Consider the following 24,060-nt stretch of genomic DNA (forward strand, 5'->3'; position numbering starts at 1 on the left):
CAAAAGTTAGAGATACAACAGGTTTTAAGCAAGTCCGTTACATCTCTTAACTTTTGCTTAAAATCTGTTGTACCGGAAACTTTTGTCCAATTTTGATCAAAGGTCACAGACCTGAAACGTTAACTCTGTTTCTCCCTCCCCACCGATGCTGAGTGGTTTCCAGCATCTTTCTGGGGTTTTTTTTAAATCACACAAGAAATGTTCCCTATTCTGTTTTGTGCAGTGTTGATCCTGATCAGGCGGTTTGTGGGGCACCGATACATGAGGTCCTTTCCTGGTGTGGGTCTCGCAGAGAGTGCGACAGCAGTGGAGAGGGTGAGAGCGAAACACAGACCATGCTGGAAATAGCCGGACACCGGGACACAGGACCCGAGTGAACGTGAGGGAGATGTCGGGCCCAGGGTTCCAGCGCACACTTGTCCTGATTTCCGCCTTAAAGCTCTCCGAGTTTCGGCGGGAGCGCTGTCCAGAAATGGAGGGCCCTCCGCGGGCAGTGGGCGACTCCTGATCGGGGGCTGCTCCTTCTCAAAAGTGCAATAGAAAAGGCCAAAAGTTTCAAATCTTATCGTCTTTAGTGAACGCGCCCGCCCGCGGATTTAAGTACGTTGCTAGCGTCTAGATCTGAAAATCTACGAGATGTTCATCAACGTTTACAGAGGCGCAGTCTTCAAAATGTCTCCTGAACAAAAATCTTTCAGTCCAAATAAATCATTGCAGGTCTGAATCCTCCCCTCATTTGATACGGTAGTACCTCTTTTTTTGTAATAAGCATTTTTTTCAAAAAAGTAAAATAATCTGACATTGTTGGCAGAAGCATTTAAGGTTTTATTTCAATTAAAATCAATCTACCACATAAAAATATGGCCAAATCTTTATTTGATACATCCAGTGTTTCAGTGTACTAATGTTTAACCAATAAGGGAATTAAGGGTTACGGGGAGCGGGCGGGTAAGTGGAGCTGAGTCCACGGCCAGATCAGCCATGATCTTATTGAATGGCGGAGCAGGCTCGAGGGGCTAGATGGCCTACTCCAGTTCCTAATTCTTATGTTCTTATGATGGATCCCTGACCCTGTGTCTCTCGCATATTCTCCAAAGTATTGGGTGGTTTCTATTATCAAATCCTGTTCATGAGTATACATGTGCCCCCCTTGACCCTTTTGGCAGGGGGAATCTATATAGCTACAGTGGGATGCCTTTCAGAATCATTTGGCCACTTCCTTAATTTAAGCTATATTGTGTTAATAATAATACAGCATGGAACCCAATATATAGTACAATTAATTAATTCTGTATGGAGAGCATACTGGGAGGCATACTTGGCTAGCCACTCAGTTAAAAGCAGTGTTTGGAAAAATAAGTCCAATGTGAAGAGCAGACACTTTGAATTATTTAAGCGTTTTATTTAAATAAAGAGTATCTGTTAATGTTCACTCAGGTCAGAGACAACTTCATATTTAATCTGTGTGTTGGGCCATCTTTTTGATTATAAGGTTCCTGAAGTCAAATCTTTGAAAGAGATGTGCAGATGATGATGGTAAGAATTGTGCCTGAACAGCTGTACAGTAAAGGAAGACCAAGTGACAGGAAAGAAAGAAAGAATGACTTGCATTTATATAGCACCCTTCACGACCACCGGATGTCTCAAAGTGCCACTTAAGTACTTTTGGAGTGTAGTCACCTTTGTAATGTGGGAAACGCAGCAGCCAAATTACACACAGCAAGCTCCCACAAACAGCGATGTGATAATGACCAGATAAAATGTTTTTGTTATGTTGATTGAGGGACAAATATTGGCCAGGACATTGGGGATAACTCCCCTGCTCTTCTTCAAAATAGTGTCATGGGATCTTTTACATACACCTGAGAGAGCAGATGGGGTCTCGGTTTAATGTCTCATCCGAAAGATGACACCTCCGACAATGCAGCACTCCCTCAGTACTGCCCTGGAGTGTCAGCCTAGATTTATGTGCTCAACACATTCTACAAATACTGTGACGTGTTTAGAGCCACATTGTGAGTTACTCGAATGGTAGAATATTACCGAGTGTGTTTTCTCAACATATGAACATGTATACACAAATGAGGGATAGAACAAGTCCCAGTGGTCCATCTAGCCTATCCTATATAGTTGTGATGCATCACAATTCAGACATTTCCCCATCCACTTGGAGCCATGTAATCTGTGAAAGGCGAAAAACCAGATAGAAACACAAAACCATAGAATCATACAGTGCAGAAGGAAGCCATTCGGCTATCATGTCTGCGGGATGTTTGAAAGAGCTATCCAATTAGTCCCACTCCCCCCTGCTCTTTCCTCATAACAACTGCAAATTTCTCATTTTGAAGTGTATATCCAATTACCTTTTGAAAGTTGTTACTGAATCTGCTTCCAAACATTTTTAGGCAGTGCATTCCAGATCGTAACAACAATTAGAAAAGAACACTTGGAGAATTTCTCTCTGACCCTTTTCGGCAATCAAAACTAGTCATGAGGATCACGTAGATTGGGCCTACATTCTCTGGAGTTTAGAAGAATGAAAGGTGAGCTCATTGACACATAAGATTATGAGGGGGGGTGACAGGACCGGTGCTGAGAAGTTGTTTCCCCCTGGTTGGAGAATTTAGAACTAGGGGCATAGTCTCAGGATAAGGGGTCGGCCATTTAAGACTGAGATGAGGAATTTCTTCACTCAAAGGGTTATGAATCTTTGGAATTCTCTGTCCCAAAGGGCTGTGGATACTAACTCGTTGAGTATATTCAAGGCTGACATGGATAGATTTTTGGACTCCAGGGGAATCAAGGGATATGGAGATCAAGCGGGAAAGTGGAGTAGAGGTTGAGATCAGCCATAATCTTATTGAATGGCGGAGCAGGCTCGACGGGCCTATGGCCTACTCCTCTAATTTTTATGTTCTTATGGACCCTGCTTTATATTATATGGTACCTACCTCTTACACAAAGTAATCTCTGCTGCAGCCAGAGACAGATCCAGCTCTTCAAGGAATGCAGTGAATCAGCAATCATTGCACATGCTGGAAGCCTGTTCCACAGGTCCACTATTCTCTGGGAAAAGAAGAACCGCAGAACATTCAGCCTAGTTCTTCCCTTACATAACTTATACGTGTGATCCCTGATCCTCCAAACCTATCCAATTGAAATAATTGGTCCACATAAACACAATCTAGTTCCTTCATTAGTTTATAATCCTCGATCAATTCTGCCCTGAATCTATGCTGTTCTAGAGTATACAGACCCAGCAGTTTGAGTCGTTCTGGGTAACTAAGGTGTTTCAAACTAAGTATTAAACTTGTGGCCTTCCTCGGCACCTTTTTCAGAGTTTCAATATCTCCCTCTATGTGAGGAGATCAACATTAGACACAATATTCTAAAAGGCCTAATGAGGCCTTGTATAAGGACAAAATGGTACTCTTTGTTCTAGTGAACTGTCCAGTGAATACAACTTTGAACCCAGTTTGTTTTAGCTATAGTTTCACCATATTGGCCATGAAACTTTAGAGAGTGATGCACTAAAATACCCAGATTTCTTTTACCATTGGCTTTATTTCTCTTCCCTGAAGGGTGTAAGTATATTCAGCTTTTGATCATCCCACGTACATAATACTACAGCTTTCTAAACTAAACATAATTTGCCAAACACGGACCCATTCTTCCAACACATCTAGATTGGCCTGCAATAGCTGAGCATCCTCTACAGGCTTAATACTCATACATATTGTGGTATTATCCTCAAAGTTGTAGATTATTGCTCCAACACTTATGTCTAAATCATTAATGAAAATAGCAAATGCCCTAACACTGATTCCTACAAGACAACGCTGGTAACTGGTCTCCAAGCAGAACCAAATCCATCGACTACTAACTATGGGCATTCAGCCAGTTCTCAATCCACCACAGCAGATAATTCCACAATTTCTATCTTGTAGAGAAGCCTTTTGTGAGTTATCTTACCGGGTACCTGGGCTTTCTGAAAGACCAGGTGGACAATTTCTACAGGGATACCCTCATCCACTAACCTGGTGAGACATGACCTATTCCGGAAGCCATGTTGGGTGTCCTTGATAAGGCCTTCTCTATCTGTAGTTATACCGGGCACCCTAATGATTCCTTCGAGCATCTTACCTATTATTGAAGTCAAACGAATGGCCCTATAGTTATGCAGTTCTGCCTTATAACCTTTTTTAAAAATTGGAACTATGTTAGCATTCTTCCAGTCTAGGGGAACAGTCACTGAATCCAATGAGCTATTAAAGATACAGGTAAGGGGCTCGCATATCACCTGTCCCATTTCCTTAAGAATCCTTGAGTAGATATCATCTGGGCTGCAGCCCAATCTATTTTATCTAAAATAGTAACCTGATCTATCTTAACATTAACAATTGTATTGTTAACAGCACCACTTAATGGTGCCACTTCAGAATCATCTTCAGGAGTAAAAACTGTTGCAGAGTAACCATTTAGTATCTCTGCCATACTCTGCGAGTCCTTTCTAACCTATCCTTGAGCATCTTTTAATGGCATAATACAGTCCTCTGACTCTTGACGTAGCTGAAAAAGCTTTTCTCATTACTACCACAGTTGTCCACTATCATCTTTTCCAAAAATCTTAAATAGCTGCCTTAATTTTCTTTAATTATTCACAGTACTTATCTTTGTTTTGATGGGTATTATAAACTCATTTTTAAAAGTATTTTTGTTTGCGGCTTATTTGCTTTTGTACATGAACTTATACGACACTTTATGGCAGAAGGTCAGAGATTTATAGCTAACGCCCATTTCATATCGCTCGTGGTAATGTCCAATTTTAAAAATGAAGACTAGGTGCTTTGAGAATGGGCGAGAAGCCGGCGATCTGAAAACCCATTTTTACTGCCCACGCCGGAAATAACACCCATTTTTGGGCGATACGCACAAAAGTGTAAAATCTATCCCATAGACTTGATGCATACTTCGGGCACCTTTATCCTAAGCTACAGTCTTCATTTTTTTGATGTACAACAGTTTTAATAATCCTATCTAAATATTTGTTATTCTTAAAAGAATGCCCTAGGTCTATATTATATTCAAAAAATAAATTTGTGGAGAAAATGTAATTAATGAAAATGATTCCTTTTGTCAATAAAACTGGACAGATGGGTCATCATATGAAATGATTGTAATCATTATATGTAGTTGTCGTCTTTCTAGTGCTGAATACTGAATGTAATTAATTGATTCTAAACACGTGGATTTGGATTTTATGAATGCTGTTTCCCAGTTTCTGTCTGGCAGATCATAATTAGCATTGTTACTATAGCAACCAAACAGAAATTACAATGCTAAATTAAAAGTGTTAGAATGAGTGTACTTGACTAACAGCTTGAATTTAAACTTCTCTTCCAATTAAGACATTTCATAATGCTGTGTATTTACATATAATATATAAACAAAAGATTTTTTTTATCCGGGGAGGGGAGAATAACCTGGAGTTCTGCAACTGCTCTAAAGAATGTGAGAGGGAATATTTTAAAGACGCAACAATACTACCACCATTTTGTCGATAATAAAGCAATTTGGGTGAGCATAGATGTGAAAGTGGCAACATAACTTGAGAGGTCCAGATGCAAGCCAAGCAAGGCGAGAACTCCACCAGGATGCCCGCTTACAGTAGTTTGACTTCACATCGGGTGCAATATAACACCAGTCCTGTGTGAAGTTGCATTTTGAAGATGGTCCTCATTGGGCCTTCTGAACACTTTATTCACTAGCATCTCAATATCAGAACTAAATAATCTCGCCCAGGCATTCCTGCCCACTCTATTAACATTCAAAATGAGCTGTTCGGAATGCGGAGCAGTGCAGCTGCACCCAAGCAGACATACACAGCTATTTTCTCAGTGGCCTTTGTGTAGCCCACATTCAGCAGGATCATTTTAGGTTTTGTCATTGTTCTTTTCACTTCACAGATGCCAGTCTAAGGCCAGTAGCTGCACTATAGCTATAGAATTGTTTACTTTGAACACATAATTACTTCACTTAATAGATATCTCAAATTATATCCTATATTCCTGCAAGGGCAAACTATAGTACATATACAAAGAATTTTAAGATGTAAAGAAAATTGAACCAACACTATACTGTTATTCTTCAATGAAAGATCAAATCACAATAATTACTGCTATTGAAGAACTACATGAACTTAAAGGTACAATCTCTCTTACAACCCATTTCCATTCACCTATTTAAAAGTAAGATGGATAATCCACATCCAAGGCATTGTTTGGAAGGGGTACACGGTTATGTCAGAGCAAATGGGAATAATCTATACCAAACAGCACATTTTCTTATTATTCAACTGCCGTTCATGTTAAAATCACCAAGAAACTATGTGAAGTTGTTCTGGATCTGGATAATTTGTGGAATTCAGACTTCACATAGAATAATCGAGCTGATAATGTGTCAGAACTGATTCAAAGTTACATTTTAAAATGAATTGTTTCAGGAAAATGGCAAAGTTAAGACTTAAAAGAGAACCTTCAGATGCACTTTCAGACAAGTATTTAATGAACTTTGTTTTACTTTAAGGCAGCAATATGCACTACAGCTCCACTTGACAGTTTCTTTGCACATAATAATCACATACAATTATTCTATAAGATATTGCATAAAACTACAGCAGAAGAAAATCGTTCTACATTCAATTTTGTAAAACCATTATGAATTTGGAGAATTATATACTTTGTCAATTAGTATTGGTATTATGTGATAATTTATACATAGTTTGTGATGAAATGCAAGTGAGACAAACTATATATCCTCTGACACATACAAGGTATATTTTGAACAACTTTAAATTGGATTTTGCTAAGTCATTGATAGTACATTCATGATATATGGTTGAGCAGGGTTATCATTGACCAATACAAGATCTGTTTTTTAACCCAATTATCCTAATATCAAATAATCAGAATGATCTCGTTATGATTTCAGATTGTCCTGACAGAAACTGCGACTAAAGGTCTGGGTCCTTAACAGCCTTTGATTAAAGGGAATCTGAATGAGCTATTAATGAATATTGTTCTAGGGGGACAGTTACAATTATTTTTTTTACAAGATGATACAAAGTATAATTATTCAATTGGACTAAAGTCTACCTTCAGAAAAAAAGACAATGGATTTAATAACTAACTTGGTACATATGATCATTTGAAAATATGGACCCTGGTGTTTTAACTTAATTTAAAAAGGAACAAATAACCAAAGAATAACTGCACTAATTACATTGGCTCAATTTCAAAAGGTGATATATATTGATTCTCTTCCCGCAAACATTTTTGGGATGAGTTGAAAGAAATCTCATGGATTTGTTTCTGGCTGTGCAAGAGATTACGTCTTACAAAAGGTAGGTACTGCAGGGAATTTAATGGCCAGAGTGATCTCTCAGACTAGTTTAGATGGGTCGGAGATGAATTTCACAGATTTTCTTTGGGTTTTTTAATCTGATTTTTTTTGCCTCTCCCAGGAGATCCCATGGTTTGGGTTGGGGTGGACTGCATATGTTGTGATACACAAGATATCGCCATTGTGTGGGACAGGCTTGATGGACCAGATGGTCTTTGCCTGTCGGTCATTTGTCCGTACATTTGTAAATGAGAGCAGATTATTTTTCTTCCCTTGTTTTTAATTACATTCAATCTTGCATGCCAGCCTTGCACAGATTGTACCGCCTCCAATTTGTTTTGTATAACTTTTTGCGGATCCATTACAAGTGCCACACTTTCTTCATGTATGCCTCTTTAAAACCGTAGTCACTGACATAGTACCCCACATCTGGATGGCTCTTCAGGCTACAAGCAATCGAGGTTGTTTTAAAATATTCCAGAAACTGGTGTGTTATGTTCCGAATGTTAATAATTGTGTCCTCTAATGCAGGCAACACCCTACTGACATACTGCATCCAATCTGGAAGATCTATTTTCCACCATTCCTGGTCAGGATCAGGCAGAATTGTTGCATTTGATTCCAGCACATGGACAGAGTTCTTGTATAGTTCCTCAGAGAGCTCCATAACATCTTTGCAGAACATTTCCAAACAGACCAGTGATTCTGGAAATACGCAGAATAAGGACTGTTCTAAAGAAAAAAAAGAAAGGATTTTTTGGTATATATCTAAAATATATTTAAATTGTGGAGTGGGTTCGAGATTCCATTTCAAAATGCTTTGAAAACTCCTACATCAGGCTCTAGTATATGACAAAATCCATTATAAAAATGGCAACATTTAACTGTAGGTATCTCTTACACCTGGAAGTGGTGCTATGAGCGGGCTTTTCAATGTTAAATGTCTATATTGGCTGCTAAAACAATAGCTGTCAAAAAGTGTGTTGAGAGTTAGTACTGCAGGCTCTGGCCACCGATTGTTGATGGGGAGTTACCAAAATATATTTGATAGCCAGCAGCCATTGGGAGTAGGAGTAGGCCATACAGCCCCTCGCGCTTGCTCCGCCATTCAATATCATGGCTGAACTTCTACCTCAACTCCACCTTCCCGCGGTATCCCCATATCCCATGACTGCCCTTAGCGCCCAAAAATCAATCAGTCTCAATCTTGAATATACTCATTGATTGAGCATTCACAGCCCTCTGGGGTAGAGAATTCCAAAGATTCACAACCCTCTGAATGAAGAAATTCCTCCTCATCTTAGTCCCAAGCGGCCGGCCCCAAATCCTGAGAATCCTAGTTCTAGATTCTCCAGCTATAGATAAGTATAGAAGGTAATAAATTATGTTCCAGACCAAATATAATTTTTATTTGTAAAATTTATTGCCTTACAGCTCTCCCAACTTTCCTTCCACCCCACCCTGCCAGCTAACTTTTCTTTGCGCCCCATTATTGTGTTGCATCAAACACAGACTTTGTCCTGATTCAACCAACGTTTGTTCAGCCTTCCCGATATACCTCGCCTCCAACATTTCCACACACTCCCCACCCCCCTAACTAGGTTGTCTAAACTTCCAACCGCCGGGTAATGTGCTCTCCTGCCCCACCTGCTGGACAGATAACACTAGACTTGCACAATACCTAGATGAGCCTCACATCAACAAAATTGCCCACTCCTGAGCATCACTTTTCTGAAATTCTCTTACCTTCAGTTGGCTGGTAGCAACATTTGTACACCCTCCCAACTGAGCAACATGGTAGCTCCCTACACTCACGCCTCATGAACAGCATTCTGGCTCTTACCCCCACCTCCAAATGAGTGGCATTAACTGTCTCATTCCTACTTCACCGAGTCTTCAGCTTCCCCCTACCGCCTACTGAGCAGCATATAATTATTAGGTTTTCGCTACTGATTACTATCTTGGCCCCTCACAGTAGTTTGCATTCCTTTCTCCCCCTCCCTGATTCTACCTCCCCAACCTCCTCTCTCTTCCTCATTCCACCACCATCCACTTCCCCCTCCTCTCTACCCTACTCTCTCCAACTCCGTGCTTTGGTCCCTCTCTTCCAACCCACAACTCCCCCAACCCACAACTCCCCCAACCCACAACTCCCCCGTCCTCCTCCTCTCTCCATTGACTCCTGCAGCAAAGTTCACATGTGACCTGATGAGTCTAGGCTTCTCACAAATTGAATAACCTGATCACTGTTTGGCTCACACATACAGAATGGATACTTTGGTGAGGTATCTGAAGGTTGCTGGTGTCCTGAGACTTCTATTACATCATGACTCAGAACCTTCCACGAGTCAGCTCATTCAGAAGAGAAGAGAACTGAACAAAGGAGAACTGCCACCAGTCAGGAAAATGGTGCAGCAACCAAGAATTTGAACTCGACCAGAAAAAAAACATGGTCAGTGCAGTCTGAAATCATGTACCACTGATTGGACGTGGCCTGTGGGGGTGGTCGTCTGGCTGCCTGCCTCTCTTCCGCGCTAGGGAGGCCCGGGAGAAAGAGCATGCAGTGTCCGTCATTATGCTTGAGGCGTTCCACAACTGGTGGGCACCACGGGGACTGGAGTGTTTGGTGGATATGGTTAATAATATTGTTGCTTAAGTTTTTTATTAGTTGTGCCCCTCTAAACAGGGGATACTTATGCATTTTTTATTTGATGACATTGGGGCAACCTATTGCCTCTTTATCGTTTATTTAAAGAAAAGGCACACCACTATAAAGGAAAATAAAACAAATGAACATACCAGCATTGGATTTGGAAATGCAGCTCCCAACAGTCCGGCTTTCTTTGTTATGCATATGTATCAATTCCTGTTGTAAATAAAGAAGGAAAGATGCAAATTGTTTGTTCCATTCATGTTTTTATGCTTTGACAGATTGCTGAAAATAAAACTCTCAGTTTTAGTAGTTTGCAGTACAAAGTATTCTCTCTGCTGAGCGCCAGTTTACTAGATGCAACGGAACCTCCTTGTGATGTAATCGGATGTGATCCAGGCTCAGTGTGAGCAGTTAAAAGGAGAAAATGATCCATTTTCTGCAGACTGCTGATACATTAGCCTCGATTTTAACCTCCCTGATGAGAAAGGGGCTCATGAGGGGTTAAAATCGTGGCAGTATGATGCTATTTTTACCGGCACAATTCATACAATGTCTCAGGCCCTAATTGTGTAATATCAAGAGCCTAATTGAAAGGCAAAGGTTAGGTTATGAAGATGTCATTCAGACCCTAAGGTCATTTTAACTCATTTTCAGTGAGGTCAGTGCCTGGTACCCACCTTGCCAGCAACTACAAAAAACAAAATTAAAAAGGCTTCTACAGGCCCCACTAGGATTGTAACGCTTCCCACAAGGAAACCCAGGGCCTCCCCTGCCCCAAGCTTCCCTCCCACCATGATTTATTCCAGACACTCTTCCCCGCCCTACCCAGACATACCATTACTGGGAACTGTTCCAGCAGGCCCTGGCTTGCTTGCCTGCTCCCACTCATTGACACTGGCTTTGATAAGAATTGGGCCTAATTTATTTAAATAAGGAAATAAGGCCAGATACTTAAAATGGCCCAGGCCTCACCACAGCCGCGCTTGATGCTCGTCCCAAGTTACATTTGGGCTATTGAAACTGAATAATGTCTTACTGTGGCAAGTTCACAATCTCAGCCAGGCTATCAAGCAAAAGATTGAAGTGAAGGATGAACGATTTCCCATGGTTAGTGAGAGAAAATAGACAGGAATCAACATTGTGCAGTTCTGGTACACCTCCTAATGGCTTGTTATAGAGTGGTATTGGTAGAAGAATGGAAGCAGGCTGGCTGCCTAGGAACGGGATGTGGCAGGAGTTGGCTGCACAAAACGGCAGCAACACAAGCAAACTGGAGAGTGAGTTACTTAACATATGGCCTTGACTCCTGATAAAGAGAGGATCCGAGCGATTCTAAATATACATGCAATAGAGGGAGTGAGGTCAGAGGTCTCCCAAGCTTGTGGGTAGTATCATCCTTTGTTTAATATTTTTTATTTCCTTAATCACAGTCATCCTTCACATGCAAGTAGGACCGCAGCATAGTATAATGGATGCACGCAGTCTTTCAAGGGTGTTACAGCCAACATTCTGAACTTGTTCTGCTCCTATAAGTTCCCAATAGGAGAAAGTGCAGAGCTCAATGTCCAGACTCAACATACATTCCTACAGTGGACAACTTAAACACAGATACAACCACTTCCTTGGTGGGGGGGGGGGGGGGCAGTTACTAAGTTACAGGTTGGAGCACTTGGTGAACAGCATGGGTCAGAAGGAGCAAATACTGGTGTAATTTGAGGAGCCATGATCTATTGGAGAGACAATTTGAGGGCTCCAGTCGCTCCTAAGTACTTGGATTTGGAACTGAATGGGCCTGTCAATAAATGCAACTTGGTAGCTCAGCTCAGCATCAATGGTCCATGCAGTCATTTGAGAATGTAATAAACATTTTGCACAGTATCTTTGAAGGAGTTCACAAACCACATCTGTGTGGTGATGGATGACCAGCTGACCAAGCTACAGATAACCATGGAGACAGTGGCTACTACAGGGTTCTTTGCAGTGGAGGCATCTTTTCTGAGAAGCTAAGTTCAACCATAGCTTTGCTAATGCAGGCTATGGTTGAGATCTTGAACTCTAAGCCACAGCGATTTGTCTTCTCTGCATTCACCATGTGGGGAACCAGCTATTTATCAATCCTTGGATGTTGTGCTGGCTCCAGCTGTCAGACACGATGAGTAGAATTGGAAGTCTTTTATAGAAGGGAATATCTTTATATTGTAAAAAAAATTACAAATAGTTTTGACAGCGATAGTTTCTTACCTCAGTGGTGACTGCAGCATGCCGAAGATTTCTTTTCTGTAAATATATAAATTCTGAGATGAACTTCACATGTTGCTGCTCAATAGAATTCAGTTCAATAACAGGAACACCTTTTCGCTGGAGCTCATACACTTTTCCACTCCAGTTCCGTCGAAGGGTGGTGATGCTGTTGGTTGCTTCTGCGGACTCTGTACCATTCCATCTACAATACAGGGACAGAAAACGGTTTCCACTTTCAGGAAAGTTGACAGTTGTATGATTTGAACATTTAAACCCTCTTTCGTTGATGTGATGGTAACTGCTGTTTCAGCCGCACAGTAAATCCTTGTTTACAACATGAATAATTTTCGAATGAAAACAAACTTTTCAGTCAATATGCTCACTGGACCACGAGTCAAAAAAAGCCTACAGTGGTATCATAAAAACATATGAAAATGATGGACAGGAAAAGACACACTGGTCCATCTAGCCTGTTCTATAACATTTAACAGCAAAGGGCCGTTCTTAAACCATTCTTCTCTCTCCACAGATGCTGTCCGACCTACTATGCACTTCCAGCAATTTTTATTTTATTTTGTTTCAGATTTCCAGAGAGTGGGCTGCAAGAGGCAGAAAGATTTCCATGTGGCTCGGAGGAGCACTCCTGCCTCCAATGGTTTCTTTAAGGACCACTGGTTAGGCCTCTCAGCACTTGCAGAAATGAGACTGGCATGCACTGTGCAAGTTTCATACAATTCTGCTGGAAAGTTGCAAGTCGAGAACTCTGATTTGTGTCTCTAAACAGACCCCCTAATGTTTTGGGCAGGAATGTTGGGTGCCGGTTTAAAGGCCTGTCTGAAAGTTGATTCAGGTGGACAAATGATCCCCACTAGACTTTCAACTGTCAGTCATCTGTTTTTCAGTTGAGAAACCAGCGCCTGGCATTTGAAAGTCTCCTCCATAATTTAGACTGACACTTCAGTGCAGAATTGAGGGAAAGCTGCCTTGCTGGAGTTGCCCATCTTTCAGATGAAACTTAGACCAATTAATGTAGACATGGGGATGGAAAGAATCCCATGGCACACGTCGAGGAAGAACAGGGCAGTTATCCTGGCTTTCTGACCAGCATTTATCCCTCAACCAACACTACCAAAACAGGTTAACTGGTCAGCTATATCATTGCTGTTTGTGAGACTTTGTTGTGCACAAAATAGCTGCCACATTTGTCTACATAACTGTAATGTATATAATGACTCGAAAGACTTGTTACTATAAGCTCACTCAGGTGCAAACCTGGTTCAACTTTATTCGCGCCCAAAAGTGCGCACGTGACATGGTACTCGCTCTTAAATACCAGGGCCCGTGCACACGCACGTACAGCTCAATGACCTCCGACAGTGGCGTCCCCTGGTGTCTGGTGACCCCAAGCATCACTACATAACAATAACAACAGTAACTCAACTCAAAATTAATTATTTGGCTGTGAAGAGCTTTGGGATGTGGTTGAGGACACAAAAGATGTTATATAAATGTAGGTTATTTCTTTCTAAAACCAAAGCCATGATTTTAGTTACCTCGGCGGGTCCGTGGCGGGCGATGTCGGTAGCGGGTCCCCATCCCACTGCTGGCTCCAGCCCGCTGTATAAAATGAATTTCCCTTTATAGGGCTTGTAAAGCCCACCCACTGCATTAACCATTACAATTAAAGGAAGCAGGTGTGCTGACATCATTTCATGATGCGTCATCAGCCGGTTTGCTTAAAGTGACCATGGCCACATTTATCTTGACATTTGTGCTGTCAGTGTTCTACAGCATTGAGGTGCTGCACTGACAATGACGGCACAGATACATAGGGCTGCAACCAGGCTCTCCCATCACTCCCTCCAAATGATTATGGAGGGAGTCTCAGCATGTAGGGAGGTCCTCTTCCCTTCCAATGGATGGAAGAGACCTCCCCAGGCGACCTAAACAGCTTCGTTGCACATTGCAGAGAAGGGCACAAGCAGGGATATGGTCAGGAGGACCTGGGTGCAGTAGCACAAACCTTTCAAATGATTTCAGTAGATCATGAAACGTTAGTACAAAGCCACACTCAACCTCATCCTGCTGTGCCTTTCATCACATCCCCATTACTCTGCATTCCCGCCCCTACTCCTGCACATCCTTACTCACACCAACTGACCTTGCACCTCCACCCATCCCTCTCTTTCTCTATCTACATGATTACATCCCCATCTCATTAGCCACACCTCACACTCACCCTCATCCTAGTCCAATCATACCAACTAATAACACACAAGCATAGCCACTTGGGTGTTTTATCCAATGTTCATGTAACATTTCTGTCAATGTGCTGTCAAACATTGAAACCATTATTTTCAACACTTTCCGGTTTTGGATAGATTTGTTTGCACTTTTGGAAGTGGCTTAGTGAGTTGCAGTGAATGGTAAGACATAACGGTATTCCCCGCAATGGTGAATGTGAAAGGAATGGCTTGGCCATTGTAGGGATGCTTTATGTTGTTGGTGCCAACCTGGCAGATCATGTGGCAGCCAGGGTGTACAGCATCAAGTGATGTAAATGTGGCCATGGTGAGATAGTCTCTGGCCTCCCGGGCAGCAATGTGGTCAGGTGCTGATGCCCTGTGTCCTGTGCAGCATCAGGTGATTGCGGAGAAGGTTGGTGGTGTTGTTGGTGCTGGTGGTGCTGCTGATATTGGTGTGGGGCTGATCGTGGTGGGATTCTGAGGACCAAGGTGAAACAGTATAAATGTTAGCAATGCTGATGGAATAGATGGCAGGTGAAGATGAGATGACAAAAGCAAGCTGTCAATGGTGAGAGAGGTTATTCCAATGTGGTGACATGGGATAGGGAGTTTGCTCCAAACACTTGCAGCCTGCATAAAGCTCAATCTGTGTTCCAAATGCAATAAGCAACAGTTTCTGAGCTTGGAAAGTGAACAGGTGTGAGGTGGGAACTTTTATAGCACATTACAAGCTGTCAAGTAATCAGCTCATTCAATGGCCATTCAACTCCCACCTCAGCTTAACAGACATGATCCCTGAGCAGCTTAGACCCCTTGGGCGAGCAGTTAAAGAGAAAAGGAAAGGTTACATGTATTATTAATGATCTGTCAATAATCCGCTTAATTGGGTCCCCTGCTGCTGTGTGTCGGGTCTGCTGAGCACTGACAGACCCGACATTGAGAAAGGCGTGTGGCAGCGAGTTGAGAGCAGGGTCCCGACCCGTTATCAAAAAAAACACTTTCCCACCCGACCCACCACTGATCCTGCCTGCTGAAACCCCCAGAAAATTCTGGCCAAAGAAAGAAAGCCTTGAATCCATAATTATACTCTAACTTCAGAAGTGAATACACAGAGGTCTATCTGAGAACAGTGTGAGCATATTTTGTGAAAACAGTACTTGTTTACCTTTTCATCAAATTATTTTAAAATGCACTATTAATGTACTATGTGGTGAATCAAATAAAACTTATTTCCCTACCTAGTGAGGCTTGGAGACCTTGATTAAATTCTGCCATTCTTAATACCATTAATATTTGTGTGGTGCCAACCTTTGCATGCTACATTATCTTCCAATGTATTGCATTTTACAACTAGAATTGGTTTTATCTTAGCTTTGTTCTCTCAAGATTACTTATTATATTGGACATTGGACAATGTAATTCTCCTGCTTCATCCAAAGGCATTATAACCATACCTTACAATGATACCATTCCAATTCTTGTTTAGCGATATAATGAAATACAGCCTATAATCATTCTGGGTTGAATATTGCTCTAACAAACTATAACAGACTATAAATAAAGATGTGACTGCACAAGTTGCTTAAGAGATCTGTGCAAAGATTGAAAATGCGATTGGAAGGTAACTCTGGTGAATTAAAACAATTTAATTCCATTTTAGTGTATTGAATGATTTGTATTGTATTGAACTATGATGCAGATCAGAAGTGGAAAAATTAGCCATAACAGTACACTGAGCTAATAACAAATAGGATCGAGTCAGATGGGCGGAGATGACTATTCAAGCTCATATTACAAAACATGAATTGTATCTAGGCCATTACTTTGGGGACACTGAATCAGCTTGAATAGATAAGAAAGGTGACCGTCTATTCTAAGTGGTTGGGTAAAGTGATGGGGAAACAGCTCATCAGCAAGGAAAGAGATTGGGATGTTATTGTCAGGTCTAATAAATGGCAAGAAATTCAGCGTGAATTGTTAAAATCATGAATCCTTTGGATAAATACATTGTAGTCAACGGTAAAGTGGCTGCGGAGAAAAAAATGTTGACTAGAGATAAAGAAGTTGAAAAACTTAAATCATAGGATTCATTATATTCCTAAACAAGAATCGGAATGACTTTGTGTAAGGTAAGATTGTAATGCTTTCAGATGAAGCTGAAGAATGCCATTTTCTGATGTACAATGTAAATAAGTAGTCTCGAGAGAAAAGATAAAAAGCTAAGATGAAGCTAATTCTAGTTTGAAGTTGCAGTACCATGGAAAGTAGTCTAGTCACGAAGGTTTCCTCCACATAGATATTAATATGGAAGTCATTAATAATACAAAGAATGGCAGAATTAATTCCATGGTTTAGATGCTTCGCTAGGCTGAAAAAAAATTATATCTGATTTGCTGCTTAGTATTCACTTCTTATTTTAGTACATTTCTAAAAATCACTTGTTTTACCATTTTGTCAAAATACTCCCACACTCCCTACTCTAACCCTAATGCAATGTTTTCGTGTTTATTCACAGAGTTAACTTGAAAATCATTCAATTGTATGACTTTTGCCATTTTCAGTAAGTAATGTCAGTTCTAAGGAAAAAGTATTTAATAACCAAAATACTATCTTCCTGGAAGTATACCTTATTTTAATAATTAATGTTTCATTTGTTCAACATATGGATTTATAAAATTATTTACAGAGCGATAAGCCTCCTTAATGTCAATTTATATTTCTCAAAGATTAATTTTAATGGATGAAAGGTCATGTGATTTCCTGAGCAGCATTCCCTGTGAAAACCGGCCCTGACTGGGAGTGCCCGATTGGGGAATCAGCCCTGAAATTTGTAATCTGGGGCGCATTTTATATTGAAGTGTATTCAGAGAATGCTGGATATATTTAAGAATGTCATTGGCCGGGAAATTGCGGTTGGAGGCTAGCCGTCCGTGTACACCTCCGAACCATAAGAAAACTTACTCGCTGTCTCCGTATCTTCGGACTCTTGCGGTCCTGGGCCTGCGTAAAGGCCCACACATCCCGGGGCGCATGCGGTTCGCAAGCATCCCTGGGATCATGTGGGCCAGGTCAACCAATCACAAAGGGGGATTCCTATGATGCTTGTGGGGATTCCATTTACGTACGGAATTCCCATAAGCATAATGGAAATCATCCTAATAAATAACATTTCACAACACTGAAATAAAAATAATTCATCACAGCTTCAAAATTAATTAAAATAACATTTAGTTGAACATTTAAAATAAAACATTACATTTTATGAAAAATACATTAAACATTTTTAACCGGGACAAAATTGACCTAAGCTAACTTTAAATGCAAGTGAATGTTTAAATCATTTTAAACAATTAATTTTAACATTTACTTAAAACCTTACGTTGGTAAAAGAAGGCCAGGCATAAGGGTTTGGTGGGTATTTACTGGGCAGTAGTTGGGCAAATAGCCCAATTCTGCGCCAGCGAAAGTGGATTTACAGCGATGGATACGATCTATCACGGCGAACCATCCCATGCGGAAACACGGAATTTGCGGGGCACTTATGACAGTGTATGTGTATGCCATCATAGGCCCCATAAAATCTGGGCCATTATACTGCACTGCCATCTGACACCAGTAGGTGAGATAATATTGCAGACGGTGAGTTGCACGCTGCATGTGCAGAGCTTCAATACTTTGAAGGCTGTTTTTTTAATGTTTCCATTTTTTCATTACTTTAAAAATACATGGCAGTAAGTTTATAAAGTGCCCAGGAAGTCTGTCAGGTTGTGGTAGCACTTTAAGACCTAGCTTTACACAGCACTGGTGTTATACTGCGTATGGTGTCAAGCATAAGTGGTGTGAGGGAGGCTCTCTGAGCGGGACTCAGCTCTCTCCGTTTTGGTACATTATAGAGTCAGATTGGATTTTCCTTCCAGAGTAATACTGCATTATTGCATCATTTCACAGCTGAAGGTGGTTTGCATTGGGCAGACCAAAGTCATTGTTATTGCTCCCCATTGTAAATTCCCTTGTCAGTGACTCCATTCCCCTCTGAACCAGACCATGCATAGCCCTGTCATTATGTTGGGCTGAGAACTGAATGTCAAACCCCACATCCTGTCCATCACTAAGACCACTTATTTCCACCTTTGCAGCACCTCTCATTTCCACTTCTAGTTCAGTCCCTCTGTCACTTACATCCTATCCACAGCGTGGCCACTTCTAGACTGACAATTTCAATACCCTCCTTACCAGTTTATCATCTTTCACCCTCAATAAATTCCAACTTGTCCAAAATTCTACCACAGATATCCTGTGCCAGATGAAGCCACACTCGTCATTTCACCTCTCCCTTTTTTTCTTGAACCTATATTGGTTCCCTATCCCCCAATGCATAAAATTTGAAATCCTCATCCTTGTGTTCAAATCCCTCCACAACCATTCCATCCTATTCCTGCAACTTCCTCCAGCTTTATATCCCCTTTTGCATCTTAAGGTCCTGTGACTATGGCCTTTTGTCCATTTCCCTTTCCCTCTGCCCTACCATTAGCGGCCATTCCTTCAACTCAGTAGGCCCCTCTCTGGTACTCCCTCTATAAACCCATAACCTCTCTGCTTCTCTTCCCACCTTTCTTAAAAACTCATCTTTTTGACAAAGCTGTCAGTCACCTTACCTAATTTATCACTTTATGGCTTAACATCCATTCCGCCATCTGTTTGTGAAAAGCCTTGTTACATTTTACTTTTATTTTAAAAGAGTCATACAAATGCAAACTGTTGTCGGTGGACCAACAAAGTTTCCCACCATCACTGCCAGTTAAATGCGACAGTGCCTGGAAATATGGTTCCCAGCATCTTGGCAGATGTGGCCAGTCAGGCTTTGATGGCTGATGATTGCCATTCACTACCATGATATACTGTGATTGTGGTAATTCTGAAGGACCATCCATTTGTTTTCCATAAAAAATGTCTGCATTTTACCTTATCGGTTTAATAGCTTGTGCTTCACTAGGCCTTCACATGTACACATGCCATCGGGCAAAAGAACCAGAGGCGACATGAGGAAAATTTTTCTTACAAGCAAGTTGTTGTGATCTGGAATGCATTGCCTGAAAGGCTGATGGAAGCAGATTCAATAGTAGCATTCAAAAGAGAATTAGATATATACGTGAAGGGGAAAAAAATTACAGGGCTATGAGGAAAGAGATGGGGAGTTGTATTAATTGGATAGCTAAAGAGCCAGCACAGGCACGAAGGGCCAAATGACCCCCTTTTATGCTGTACCATTCTATCATTAGGAATTGCAGACTAAGCAAGCAAGATCCTAAATGGATCAACAAAGTAATCCAAAATAGAGTGAGCAAGAAAAATGGATTTCACAAAGCCTACAGGAGAAAGATGAGGGGGAAGCACCTTTGGAAGTGTGGTAAAAAGGAGGAAAAGTGGAATCTGGAAATAAACATAACTGCAGATAGTAAATATAACAGCAAAATGTTCTCCCAGTGACATAACAGTCAGGGGAGAGCTAAGAAAATTTAGAGATGTCCAACCTGTAATCCTAAGGGGTGGATACACTCAAAACCACTCAGTGGGCTGTATATGATTCCGTGGCACTCTCCACAATGGACCGAAATTTTGCTGGAGTGGGGCATCTCGCAACGTACCCAGTTAGTTAGACTTTTTCCTTCATTCTTCAGTGCAAAAATGTTTTGCCTTGTAAGTTGCTGGAAGTGTGAACTGATAACGGCACGGCAAGGGCCACAGGGCATCTGGAACCGTGATGAACGACGGGACCAACAGTGTATCGTCGTAACCAATTAAGGATTGAAAAATAAACAGAGGAAGGACTGAGAAGGAGAGTGAATTCAATGTCAAATCAGGTACAGAAAGAGAGAGGGAAAGAAAGTTTGGATTAAGAGAGAGGAAAAAAGAGACAGAAAGGAAAGGTAAGAAAAAAATAACTTAAAATTTGATATTTAAAATCTCCAACAATAATTCACTACCTGAAGGAATGAGACTCCACAGTTTAAATTACTTATTTTCTGGGTCAGAAAGGTTGATTGGCAGTCATTAACAATTATCACATTTTTAAAAGGGTACTTATGCTGTTAATTATGAGACAACTTTCTGTGGTGAGTTTAATAGACAATAAATGTGCAAATGCAGCAACTTCATGAAACTCATGAGTAGGTTAAAGTTGAGATGCTGTTTTCACAAAGCTAATGGCAGAGTGCCGCAAATTGGCCAGCAGCTTGTGGCGATTTGGAATCCATGGGGTATCTTTTCATCACCACAAGTTGCTGACTCGGTTGCACATTAATAACACATGCGTTATTCACGTGCCATTATTTTATTCAGCAAATTCCGGCCCAATAATGCAAACTCAATGACTTAAAAATATTGAGACCCCATAGACAAAAAGGTGAGATCATACAAAGACCTAATCCACCTTTCTTCTTCAATCTTTTCCTCCTCTTCTCTACTCATCTGCCCTCTCCTTTACTCCCATCCTGCTCTCTCCGGAAGCTGGTTATTTTGCTCTCCTCATCTCATTCTTTATCGTTCTAACTCACTCTTTCCTGGTCTAGATTCAAAATGGTGAAAAGCAAAATTAATACTATATCCAGAATTGTTTTCTTCATGTAAACAATAATTAAAGGGTAGTGCAAGCAAAAGATCTGGAGTCATTTATGCGACAGTCAATGCTGTACTGGTGGGGCCTGTAGATTTTTCATATGGATGAGCAAAGAATGGCCTTTCTTATTCATGTTTATCTTGTGACTTTATCTCATCTTAGGAGAGAATGCTCTGCATGAATTTTCCTTCACACCCCAAAAGTCATTGAGTGAAATCCCAAAATAATTTACAACCTTCTTAATCAACCCCTGCTGGTTGATTTCCATAGATGATAGTTCCTACATGGGAAGTTGGAGTATGGCCCATGGAGTATGTGATACGTGCAGTATTTGTACTTACATTTGTCTAGATTTTAATCAGACATTTATCCAGCTCTTTTTTAAAAATGCATTAGTAAAGACATCATTAACTGTTTCTGCTAAAATTTAATTAGCAACTAATCTGGAGCAACACTTTCTATCAGTCTTTAATCTCACTTGAATTCTGTAATAAAAATAGAAAAGAAAGGTTAATATTTCAGGTATATAGCCTGTTTCAGAACAGTCCTGAAGAGGGGTTTACATCTGAAATATTAACTGGTCTTTCCTCTTTATAGATGCTGGCTGACTTGCTGTTTGTTTCCAACATGTTCCGTACTTACTTCAGATTCCCAGCATTTGCAATTTTTTCTTTCTTTTTATTTGTTAATTCTGAACCATTCACAACCTGAGTTCACAAAGCAGCCCATCCCCACCTACAGCAGGACCTGGGCAACATCCAGGCTTGGACTGACAAGTGGCAGGGAACATTTGCATCACAGAAGGGCCAGGCAATGGCTATCTCTATGACTATGTTTGATCCCCACTATTAATGATCCTTCCATATTACATGGAGCTGAAATGTGCAATTAGAAGATTTGATAATGACTAGTCCAAATAGAGCAAGAACAAGAGCAACTATTACAAAAACGCGTTTTCTTTAAAGCGCAGCGCATATCTGTAACTAAGTACGACAGGACGCTAGAAATCAAGGTTATGGTCAAAAATATCTCTCACGTGTATAGCTCACAAGATGCGGGTATGAGTCAAATACATCACACCAACACAATTAGCACAGAAAAGCTACAATATATTAATCATCTGAACCTGTGAACAGCACTCTGATATTCTGTGATATCTAGGTCTACCACAAAAATAGAAGCTCGGTGTCCCTGCCCTGGTCTATATCCATATCTCCAGGTTAATTGAGGTGCTGTTTGGACTGAGAACATTTTCATCTCAACTACACCTCGCAGAACAGACAATATGAAAGGACGTGCAACTCCAAGCACGTCGAATAACAATCGCCAGATTTGTATTCAAGACTATAAAGCAATGGGCAATATAAGTAATAATTCTACTTCGCCTTGCCCTCGAATCGATGCAAATGTGAAAATGGCAAAGGTCAGGCAATTACTTAGATTAGGCTGTTACAGGGCATTGGCGCTGCATTTATGATGAAATATTAAATGCTGCGGATCCAAGCACTGGTTAGTTAGTGATAACTAGGTCACCTCTCGCCGACAGATTTATTGACCCCGTTTAATAATCGCACACCCAGTCTGACCACCTTGACTTTCTGTGCTCAGACAAGCATTCTCCAATCAGCACGCTTTTAGACATTGAATACATTTACAATCAGAAGGTTTCATAACTTTTTAGAGAGGTGATAACCCTCAAGCCCATCAAATATTTTGGATGAGTCATTCACATTACGACCACAGCTGTCTTAATGGTTTGGAGATATCACCTGCAGTCCCCCCTGATATTCTTGCAGTTTTAGGTAAACCAGTCTCCTGGGACCGCAGATATTGTATTAAAGAGCGGAATCACTTTTGAGAAACACCCAAAAATGGAGCTTCAGAAACTTTTCGGCACACTGCTGTTAATGCATTTGTTGATTGAATATCCTGGACTGTACTGTTAATCACACATCTGCCGGTGTATAAAGTAACCACTCCACATATAGAAACATTAATCTTACTATTTCCAAATGTCAAACCCCTCAGAGGCTCTCACTCAATTGTGCCTGTAGGTTTTGATTTATTTCTAACCTGGATTAAGAATACACCCGCAATGCATTTTTTTTTTAGAGTTGCGCCACTGTGCAACAAATTTCTTCTCTGAAAAAACACATTAAAACCACCGAAACGAACAGCTAAAGCTCTACCTTCGGTACAGATTGACGATATCATTCAGAGCATCGGCCCACTTCCAGCGGTAATACAGCAGCAGGATATTAGAAGGTCTGCTGATCCATTGCTTGGAAGCATTTCCGATTGACTTGAGCAAAATTCCAGCATCTCTTCGAGCTGCATTTAACAACGCTTCGTGACTTTTGATTAAATCCACCGACCACAGCGACCGGTATCGGTTATTGGAAATATCACACTGGTGTAACATTCCTAGCCGGAGTCATTTGGTGGAAATGGGGAGAGCGTGCCTTTGCTGTCATGCTACTTGCCTATTGCAGATAGCCATCACATCGTTGTTTCAACAAATTTCCCTGACGTCACAGTGATGGACTTGCTGTGAAATGATTTCAAACTCAACCCCCGCCAAGTTATAAATATAGAAACGGTACCATAGCAACAGCAGCTAGCTGCATGCCCCACAAATGTAGGGCAGGTGTCAGGAAACTAATTCACAACCAGATTGCAATGGTTTACAAGTCCTTCCTTACCCTTGTGTCAGCTGTGGCTCTGTGGGTAGCTCTGGGTCAGAAGATTGTGGGTTCAAGTCCCACTCCCGGGATCATCTCATTGTGTGAACACAAAAAAACACATTTAAAATTGGTACCTGGATGACTGATGAAGGATGAGATTTTTTTTTAGATAGTGCAAGGTTCATTGTGAGTTTAAATCCCCTCTCCTCAAATATTGTT

The 24,060-nt window shown here is 41.0% G+C and overlaps 1 protein-coding gene and 1 long non-coding RNA gene across 4 annotated transcripts; one reads left to right on the forward strand and one right to left on the reverse strand.

The window, feature by feature from the left end:
- The first annotated feature begins 230 nt into the window (after positions 1-230).
- LOC139228613 (uncharacterized) lies at positions 231-10,314 on the forward strand. Of its 3 annotated transcripts, XR_011587591.1 has the most exons (4): positions 231-744; positions 2,406-2,543; positions 7,933-8,161; positions 9,669-10,314. It is a non-coding gene; the product is annotated as an uncharacterized lncRNA (long non-coding RNA). The 3 variants fall into 3 exon arrangements; XR_011587590.1 differs by having other exon boundaries at positions 245-744; positions 7,933-10,314; XR_011587592.1 differs by lacking the exon at positions 7,933-8,161 and having other exon boundaries at positions 245-744.
- Positions 6,547-23,656, reverse strand: LOC139228612 (uncharacterized). The gene is made up of 4 exons (XM_070859791.1): positions 23,347-23,656; positions 12,296-12,497; positions 10,201-10,267; positions 6,547-8,133 (listed from the first exon to the last, which is right to left on the reverse strand). Exons 1-4 carry the CDS (start codon positions 23,577-23,579, stop codon positions 7,763-7,765), a joined length of 873 nt encoding a protein of 290 aa, XP_070715892.1. The 5' UTR covers positions 23,580-23,656; the 3' UTR covers positions 6,547-7,762.
- Between the last annotated feature and the right edge of the window lie 404 nt (positions 23,657-24,060).

Source organism: Pristiophorus japonicus, chromosome 18, assembly GCF_044704955.1.
Source record: "Pristiophorus japonicus isolate sPriJap1 chromosome 18, sPriJap1.hap1, whole genome shotgun sequence".
Classification (NCBI taxonomy): domain Eukaryota; kingdom Metazoa; phylum Chordata; class Chondrichthyes; family Pristiophoridae; genus Pristiophorus; species Pristiophorus japonicus.